This window comes from Dendronephthya gigantea, unplaced genomic scaffold (genome assembly GCF_004324835.1).
Source record: "Dendronephthya gigantea isolate DGI-Jeju-01 unplaced genomic scaffold, DenGig_1.0 000028F, whole genome shotgun sequence".
Lineage (NCBI taxonomy): Eukaryota > Metazoa > Cnidaria > Anthozoa > Malacalcyonacea > Nephtheidae > Dendronephthya > Dendronephthya gigantea.
In genome coordinates this window covers 1,304,061-1,314,323 of record NW_021163038.1, presented here as the reverse complement: position 1 = coordinate 1,314,323, position 10,263 = coordinate 1,304,061, and the positions used below count along the sequence as shown (strand labels likewise).

Below are 10,263 nucleotides of genomic sequence, written 5' to 3'. Positions count from 1 at the left end.
ATTCTCTGGAAAACTTAAAGAGATGAATGATGGCGTTAATGTTCCGTACGTAAAGCTTAGTTCGTACTCAAAGGAAGACTTGAGGAGGCCTGGGACTTCGCTTGAATTAAAACGCAAGGCTTGGGAGAAATTGAGCACGCATTTGGACGAGACTCGCTCGCTGCGGCCGTCAAGCGCAAATATGATCGCGAAATACGAGGGAAACGTTCCGAGGAACGTGCGTGAAGCACGAAAGAAGCTTTGCGAGCTTACGAAAGTTCATCTTCTTTCCACATTGCCGCCTGTTCCGCCGCGGATCGACGTGCGCAAAGTTCAGGAGCAGCGGAGAGCCACGGAGCGGATCGAAACGGAAGTTGTTGGGGAGTTTTGTCAGTCCTTAGATGGTTTTAAAGTCGCTTTACCGTCGAAGTTTTGTTGGATGGACGTGAATGAAGTGTATTTGAAAAATGCGGAAGCACAGAGACGATGCAGTAAAGAAACGTGGAGGAATGATATGAATTCTTTGCAACAGAAGAACTTTAAGAGAGAGAAATCGCAAGACCGTTATGATTTGAGAACACGAAGACATCGAAAGCGGCAAGAAAACATGCGAAATGAACTACTATAGCATGCGTGGATCAACAAGATCAGCTCGGTTCTTACTAGACTTTAAAGTTTATATTAGCTTTTCGCCTGAAATGATCCCTTACTGGACCTCTACGTCTAGGAAGAAATGATAGAGCTATCTTCTGTATAAATAAAGTTAGTTTAGTTCAGGTTTCCTCCTGTAGTAACACTGGATCAATGAGAGATGATCCTTACTGGACCTCTAGGAAGAACAGTTTTGAACTGATAGAGCTATCCAGTATAAATAAAGTTAGTTTAGTTTAGGTTTCCTCCTGTAGCAACACTGGGTCAATACAAGATGATCCTTACTGAACCTCTAGGAAGAACAGTTTAGAACTGATGATCCTTGCTGGACCTCTATAGGAGTCTCTTAAGTTTTAAATCGACAATGCCAGGTCGATAGATGACAACGTTGTTACATCCTCAAACAGAATCGTTGATAATTTCATCAACTGTAGTTTTGTTATAAAACAATTATTTAGACAATTGAATTCACTTAAAATACATTCATTTGGTTTATATTTACACCTATATTCTTCACTATTGATCTTCCGTCCTCTCAATAGCATATTCAAATGATGCAAATTACATATCATACGAGTTCATTTTTACACAAGCCGGCGCAACGTCGACTTTGAAACATTGCATTACACGTCGTGGGCAAAGACGCATTTGTTGTTTTATTTAAAGTCGGTCTAAGGTATGAAACTAATACATACAGAATTCAACTGATCCCTGCTTCAAATCTAATCTGAAGTATCGTTCGGCTCCCCTTGTTTTCAAAGCATTCTCTCCCCTCCCGTTTAATGTATACTTGTATATTTCTTCGTATAGCGACGCTCATTAGAACTGCCATATAGCTGCAAAGTAAGACATAAAAATAATAGTTGGATTGTTTTCCATTTAAACTAAGTCTTTGACTTCATTTTCTCGGTACTGATTTCTCCAGCCGAAAAGAGCATTCCAAAATGAGTAAAACAAGGAAAGTTTAAGCACGAAAGAGTGTTAGCACTTTTCGAAAGCCGACCAAGGTGGTCAAGCATGATAGTGTGTGTGTGTGTTAAACCCGTCAATCTGAAGGTTTTTCTGAACCTAAATATAGTTCAATGTTGATAAAAGAACAGCATTTCAAAGTATTAGTCAAATCCGATGATAATTATAAGATATAGCCTTTTACGGTTTGACTCTAATCCTGATCTTATTAATAATGGCAACGTTAAATCCGTTGTGGGATAATCTGCGAATGATCGAAATTTCGGAAAGAGGGTGTAGTATAGCATGTATATCCCCAAACGTACCACAGTGTCCGCAAGAGTCCGGACAGTTCCCTCTCATCCACTTGCCACTGATTCCTTTTCTTCGACAATAAGTCTTGAACCGCCGACACACGTAAGGATAGCGTCGGTTGTCATTGCACGGTGGGCATCCCTTGCCGCCTGGGCCGAGTGCACTGGTGATGTAATCCCAACAACAGCCGTACTGTGAGCTGAAACAGGCTGGGGGGGAGGGAGCGGCTGAAAACAAGATAGAATTTGGTTCTGTTTAGCTCTACAGTGCATATTCAGAGATATTAAGGGGTGGGGATGTGGGGGGTGAGCGGTGGTAGGTAAAGGAGTGTGGGGGGTAGAGGGGGAGATAATGAGTTATGATTCGTAAGTTAATCGTGCACTTAACTGGCGATATTCAAGGCCGGCTTACACTTGCAATTGATTCCTTTTTTAAAATATGCATATGTCTACGCATATGTTTTTTGAAATATGTCTACGTGCTGTCCTATCTGATTGACATCACAACTCTTTCCGTAAGCAATAAGTGCACTTTACGACACGATACTCGTATTTTCAATACTTACGGCAGTGATTACAAGTTCTCTTGCAGTTCATCCGCATCACTTTTTTCCATCTTCTGGTGTTGTACTTTTCACAATAACCAGGCTTATTGCATCTCGGCAACCTGTCACGGCAAGTGGTCACTGAAACACATGAGGAAAAAGGATTAGAATCGATGTATGCTTCAAGTTATTGAAAAAAATATTGATCCAGGCATGACGAACCCGCCCCAAAATCAAAGCTACGACTAAGCATCTTAAAATGAGAAAGAATGCGAAGATTGTTTCTGAAATGCAGTCAAAGTGGGGATAATATCCATGGAATTTACGCCATCCAAACTCGGGCCGAAATTCCTCAGTTTTAATCAGTCTTAATTAAATACCATTTCTCTCTGTGTTGTTTTAGATTTCATTCTTGTTGCATAGATAAAAATAAAAACCCGATAGCCTGAATCATCCTTTCAGAACGATTGCAAATTAAGCTACAGGCACAGTGTGTCGTTCCTGATGTATCGGCATAATCGCAAAAACTAAAACGACTTCTTCAGTTTTATATAAACCTGAATCAAGTCTGTTCGACGACATGCATGTTCGTGAGATTCGCCAGTGGTATTCGCCGTAATAAATACGGCTAAAAATAACATAAATCACGACTTACAAAGCGTAAGCTGAAAGTTATTTTTCGGATAGTTTTGCTGCATTCTTGAGGATGACAAATCTAAAATTGAAAACAACAAATCATTATTCTCGAAGCATGATGGATTTGGATGAACTGTAGGGTGACATAATGATATTGATCTTGTCTCTCTTGAATTGCATTAATTGAATTGGAATTGCTTTGTTTGTTTCCCATAAAAACGTGCACAAATTGTTTCTTTAGTCTCAAAAAATTTTGATCAATTTGTATTACACTCACTCAGTGTTAGCCCTTGCTAGTTTAGACATCATTTAAAACTAAGCTTGTCTGGTTTTCTGAAGGATGGCTCTATCTGAACTGCTCTTAGAGCCCTAAAGAACCCGTCAGGATAATTTCTTATTGATCCAGTGTTACAACAGGAGGAAACGTAAACTAAACTAACTTTATTTATACTAGATACTGTAGCTCTGCTTCTAAAATGTTCTTCTTGGAGGTCCAATCTAGAGGATCAAGTTTCATTGATCCAGTGTTACTACAGGAGGAAACCTAAGCTAAACTAACTTTATTTATACTGGATAGCTAGTTCTAAACAGTTCTTCCTAGAGGTCCAGTAAGGATCATCTCTTAAGAGATCCAATGTTACTACAGGAGGAAACCTAAACTAAACTAACTTTATTTATACTGGATATAGCTCCATCAGTTCTAAACTGTTCTTCCTGGAGGTCCAATCTAGAGGATCAAGTCTCATTGATCCAGTATGACTACATGCAGGGGGATATTCAAACTAAACTAATTATATTTAAATTGGATAACTTTGTAAGCAGTGCTAAATCGCTGTTTTAGTGGACAGTAAGCCGGATAAACTCTTCATTTTACCTATTAATTGTAACGGGTAATAGTTGTGTGATTTTAATTCTGTCATATTCGACTCAAAATAACAACATTACAACTCTTGAAGATGTTTACTACATATTTAGCTGTAGCACATTCGATGACAGACTAGCTACATGCAAATCGATTTGTTGAGAGGCGCCTTCGCGTAATTGCATGCCCTTTTTTATTTCACGTTAAAACAACTATTTTTCCTGAACCCAAATCAATTTCAACCTTTATGTTTACTCTTTCTTTTTGTATATTTGTAATTCCGTTAGTGTTTGTATGAAAATTGCCCAACGTATTTACATTCAACTTTCATTTGCAAGCTCTCAATTGGTGGTCATTCGATATAAGTAAGGAACAATGTGTTTTTATTGACGCGGGCATTTACTAACATCTTTTTTAACGAAGTGTCCACGTCAATTTTCAATCTTCTTCAGCGATTAATCAAATCATAATGTGTCAGCGTAATTGAAAACGAAGACATCAAATCTTAGCCTAGGTGACCAAAGTGACGAACACGCTGGGATTAGGTAAAAAACCGAATAATCTTATTAGTCAACAAATCCCTATCGTCCTATGGAGCCGTGTGTCTGTTTTCATAATGATTTTTTTTAATAACAGACGATGAATGATTGTTAAATGTATTTTCGCAACAAAACTACGGGATACTGATTAGATTTTCTCAGCACGTACGACTGTATCCCCGTCTCAAAAAGATACAGTAAAAAGATTATGATACTGTACAGCAATATGCAAAACCGATTGACTGATAATTATATAGCTATTTCATTACAGTTTCCGTAGTCATTCTTGCTATGTATCTACATGGTTTTATAGCCCGTTTGATATTCAGGATAGTGTATTATTGTGTTAAAAAATTGTGTGTGTTGTTTGTGAAAAAGTTTTTGAGCAAAATAACATTGAATTGAGACTGCTATCTTAATTGATTTCCAGCCATACCACAACAATAACCACAATGCATAGCGCGCTATACGCGATACTTTCTCAGCTGCGTCGCATCTGTCAATATAAAAGAATTATTTCAGTGAAATCAGGTTGATTAGACAGGCAGACATCGAAAAATATGATACCATCTCAAATGGGTAGGTCTTCAAATTAATTTGGAAAGATGGACGGAAATACAAAGTCAGTATTGCAAAAATGAGCATGGTCGTTTTGTGAGAAGCTTGGGTCACCGCGCCATTTTAACTAAATTGCACCATTTTGCACAGGCCTGAGAAAAGGCTGGAACGTGTTAATCAAGCAAGTTGTAAACAGAAAGATTATAAATTCCTGGATTTAAACCATCTACCAATAATAACCGATTGCCAGTTGGTATTGGTGATAATGACCGCTCCCATTGTTACTGTTTGTCATTCAGCAACTGTTGAGCAAAGTTATTTAATTATATTGTTATCATTTCAATATAAACCTTATCTTAGTTGTTTATGCCATTCCTTTGTTGAGAACAATATAGTAGAGCATAATGAATTTGAAACAAACGGCTTCCCAGCGCATGTTTGATAACGTTTGAGGTGGGAGATAGGCCTTAGCCTGTTTTTGAGGTCTCAATTTATTGGATTGAGTTATGTATTTAAGACTTTAATGATGCCCACACGTCATTGCAGGATTTTGGACGCTGAACACTTAACATACGCATTAAAAGCAATTAATTAATGGAAATTGACGAAAATTTTTATGCTCATCAACCTCAAGATCTGATATATATTCATACGCGGATGAAAACACTCACTGCTCGCATCTGGTTGATGAAAATAATGTCTTGGGGGATCCCACAAGCGTAGCTTTTGTTGTTTTTACTTAACTTGTCAATCTAACATGTCGTGTTTGTCCGGCAATTTAACTTGACAGGCTTTACAATGTTTGTATATCGTAGCCTAGCAAACTTGTTTTTAATGGCAGTTGTGAGTGTATATATAGCCAAAAAGGCAACAACATAAGCGTTTTTAGTCCCAAACATGACATACTGCATGCAATAAACACAAACACGTATCTGTTTATAAACTGCACTTATGCCATTATATAATTCAAGTTCTTAACCTCGCTCTTAAGGCAATATATGTCACTCTCTTTAAGCCGTCAATCTTCATTCCTAGTTTAAGGACTCAACAAGGTCACGCAACAACAGCAAAAAATCAACCACGAAATAGCTTTTATCTATACTGTTGAATCCGTGTCACATCTTTCAAATTCACTGTGATTAATTTTGTACCAGAAAGCTGCATTTTTCTTGTAAACATTTTTTGTTCTCAGGCATATAAGTTGTTTAGAAAACATAATTCTTTCAATTCCCACAGACGAATGCACCTTATTATGTCGTAAACAGACCATGTTGATGAAAATGGTTTCATTGGGAATTAATACGTAAATCTTTTTGTCTTAGTTGAACTGTTGAAGTTCTTTGAATACAAATATTTAAACCGCGCTTGTCTATATCGTGTCACTCTAACACCCAAAAACAATTAGCATTAATGAGAAACCGCAATTATCAAGATTTTGAACACCCAATGGTGAATATAAACCAGAGTTTCTTTCAAAAGATATGCAAAGTATTGTCAAAGAGATGCAAATAGATGTTTCACCTAATGCAAACGCTTTAATACATACGTCTTCAACACATCAAGTGTGCATTTGAAGTGCAGGCATGTTTATCTAAATAACTAAACGTAAAAGAGTATCCCCACACTGTTTTAATGCACCGGAATTTTTCAAAATGAATTCCTTTGGATTATTTGTGGCTGTTGCATCAAGCTGTCTGGAAGAACGGACGTAATGTGACCGATATATGGTACATGGCTTCGCAGATGATTGTGTTCAAACGTGTATGGCGGATTCTTAGTTGGTGGTAAACGCTCCGTGTACCATTTTTTTACGGTGAGTTTTGATCAGATTTGCGTGTTTAAGTTCAAAGAAGATCTATGGACCTCTTTAAGGTGCAATATCAAATATTTTGCAAGTATATTATACTATTATAGTTTATAAAACGTAAACTACTGTAGGGTCAGCCGGTCGACACCCATTAGAAAGCGTGAACTTGTGCTAAAGTCAGAATCCATACCACAAAATAATTCACAACTATTTAGCGCGCATGTTAACCTCTTCAGAATCAGGCTCTCTGCCTGCAATCGAATCAGATTATAATATTATACCCAACCAAAAGCCGTCTCATGTTCGCATTTTAAGCTGTGAACTATGACAAAGCAGCAACGTTTTACAAACTAAACATCACCGTTTAAAATAAGCTTCATTTTTTTAAGCGGAAAGCCGAACCATATCGGCAAATGCATGCTGGCAGTAATCACCACAGTCAGATACTCAGATTGGCTGGCTACTTTAATCCATCTTGCGCGTTTACGTTTAGCTGAGGCTGTGCCAAGGCACAAACCAGTTAAAGCTTACAGACCGCACGTTAATCGCTCATAATCAGCTTTATTTGCATAACAAGAAAAAACCTAAATCCAGGAAACGGGACCGTATTATCTTACCGTATTAGATTAAGACTGCAATTTACCAAGGAATTTGACAAAAAACTATCTATAGCTCCTTTCTAATATATCCGTTAAATAATAACATGCCTGCAATTCACACGACAGGCCGTTATCGAGCTGCTTTTAGACCACAAAGTGTAAATATGATGTATAAACAGCACTTGATATTATTTTCATCGAGATGATGATAAAAAACGATTCTGTATATTGTCGCGTCAACACGTGAGGTTGTGCAGACTTCCTGCCAACTTCAGGTGGGAAAAACAGAGATGTGAGGTTGTAAACCTGCGACTGAGTGTATTCTAAGCGAGAATAGGCAAATTTTGTACTCGTTGAGAGTAGAAACCGTCCGAGAATGAATAGAGACGGCATCATTGGGCCAACTTAGGGGTTTTTATCGGCATTTTGACAAAGCATGTGGTCGTGGTATGTTGCTTTAGTCTATATAGTGTATAATTGATTTCCACTCCTTATATAATGTCACTCTATGAATGAAAACGACGGCGTTAATTGCCAGGTGCCCCATGCAGGGTTGAATATATATATACCTCTCTTGATGTATATATACGAATGTTTAACCCACAATAATTACCGCCACGTCATTAACACGTCACTCAGGTTAGACTCGTAGTCGAATTTCATGCGTCTAAATGAGTTGAAACAATCAGAAATGAACTTCATTGAAGGGAAAATCAACTCATCGTTTACCTAATCAACCCCGATTTCATTCGATGTGACTACATTTTTGACATGTAAACCAGGTTTAAAACGTTCTAACTTTTAAAGAAAGGCAGTTTTTCTTATCAATGCGCACCTTCTAATAATATATATGTTTAAAATTCAACCGCTAACACACTTACGTTAGATATTGCTCTCAACATTTACACGAATATATAGACTATATAGGCTGAAATCTATCTAATTGCTCTTGTCAAAAACAGAAATAGCTGTCCTTATAAGGGCTATCAGTTCTGTAGAACCCTCAGGGAAAATATGCGCTATCTATAGCATCCATTAGTAATTTCATGTATATTTTTTGATTCACTTACATGAAAAGAACAATTGCGAAAGAGCCTAAACGATAAACTGAACTTATCTCGTTCCTTGCCTAACTGGAGTTCTAATGGAAACTCCATCTGCGTTCAATAAGCACCTTATTTATCTATACAGATACCAGGTATTGATCGCGTGAATAAGAAATTGAAACTTATCAAATTTTAAGGTAAAGAAACTTCTGACAATTTTCGGGGCGATGCTCAGATTTGCGGTCAAATTGACAGCCGGATTTAAACGGGTTTTTTTCTGGAACTTGCGTAACGGTCTACAGTTTTCTTTTGTGGTTAGGTTAGTGTCTCCTTAAAGAAAACTAAAAAAAGCCCAAATCTCTGCAGCCTAGTGGTCAAGGCTAAGTATGAAATACGCATGGCTATATTAGGTGGGCCAAATGGATTTCACCTTTTTCTTGACCTATATCTTTGTCGGGCGTCAAATTTTTGGATTTGCGCACCTTCCTTAGATCTGCGTCTAAAGAGGTTTGCAAAATGCATGCAGACATGGAATTCGATTGTAATTCACTCAGAAATTAATAGTTTACGTTTGAATTCCCCGTGCCGATAGGGAGAACAAGCGTCACACGGTGAAATCGACTTGGGGTACGTTTCATCACTGCCGGTGATTCTGTTTTGAACAGCAACGCGCGCAGGTATCGTGCATGCATGTATGTATGCTGAGATAACTATCAGCCCACGATAATCTTAATTCAGGATTGTCGACGCGCCTTTTCATATATGGCGTAATAAAATTACATTAACTCGGTGCCTGCTATGCGATTTCATCCAAAAAAGGTCGACCGGAGTACTAATCTCGTTCCTATCTAACTTCTAATCATCAAAAACATGTTACCTAATGATTGCCAACAAAAGAATTAAAATCCCAAATGCTTTGTTTTGAAAAACAACATTGAATTTCACCAAGACCATATTGAGCCCTTAGAACTATCATTGCAAATGGACTAGTTCGGTATTTCAGTACTTGAAACTATTTAATATATACTCTAAGGAATTTATAATTCCCTTTTTTACCGCGTATCTTGAGATTGTGCAAGCCTGAATATCGATTATGGCACATAAAACGCGGTTATTTTTACGCTTTACGAGTTGTGTCGTTTATCCGCCTTTCACTCGTGTCGTCGTGTATCGAAAAGCTTTTAAAAAATTCATCAATTCTCTCAGGCAAATCCCTTTCCGAGAGGCATAATGATGGTAATTTAATCCAATTGCCTTTAATTTTGTAAACACGAAACTTGAATGCGGCTCGGTTCACATCTTGGCAACGTTTTTCCGAACGCACGCACAGCCCGTTGTTAAAAACACGGTTTAGTTTAGAGAACCTACCTTGCGATCTTGAAGAATACGCATAAATACACGAATACAGCAATGCTCCGCACACAAACAGACGTAAGATGATCTTCGCCATTGTCGCTGTTGCGTCGTGATGCAAAATATACTATCGTTCCGTTTGTGTGTCCGCACAGATACCCTCTGAGGTAGCAGGGAAACTGCACGTCATTTTATACGGGTGCGAGGCGGGGTTTTGGCATGCGAAGAATGCGTGCGAAATATTCCCCACTTCAAGTGGTAGCACGGAGTCATGCAATGCTGGCGTATCCGCGGGCGGTCCAATATCGTTCAGTGGTTATTCTGAGCTGCATACTTAGTTTAATGTTTAAAAAATAAACAAGGGCAATGCTGCGAGCTTGTTCGTAGCATTCCTATACGACTTTAAATACACCCAGAGTGTTTTCA

General features: G+C 38.1%; 1 protein-coding gene across 1 annotated transcript; it reads right to left on the bottom strand.

Moving 5' to 3' along the window:
* Positions 1 to 1,097: 1,097 nt before the first annotated feature.
* Positions 1,098 to 9,987, bottom strand: LOC114523653. Its single transcript, XM_028544642.1, has 5 exons — positions 9,853 to 9,987; positions 3,093 to 3,152; positions 2,459 to 2,578; positions 1,905 to 2,120; positions 1,098 to 1,466 (listed from the first exon to the last, which is right to left on the bottom strand). Exons 1-5 carry the CDS (start codon positions 9,932 to 9,934, stop codon positions 1,450 to 1,452), a joined length of 495 nt encoding a protein of 164 aa, XP_028400443.1. The 5' UTR covers positions 9,935 to 9,987; the 3' UTR covers positions 1,098 to 1,449.
* Between the last annotated feature and the right edge of the window lie 276 nt (positions 9,988 to 10,263).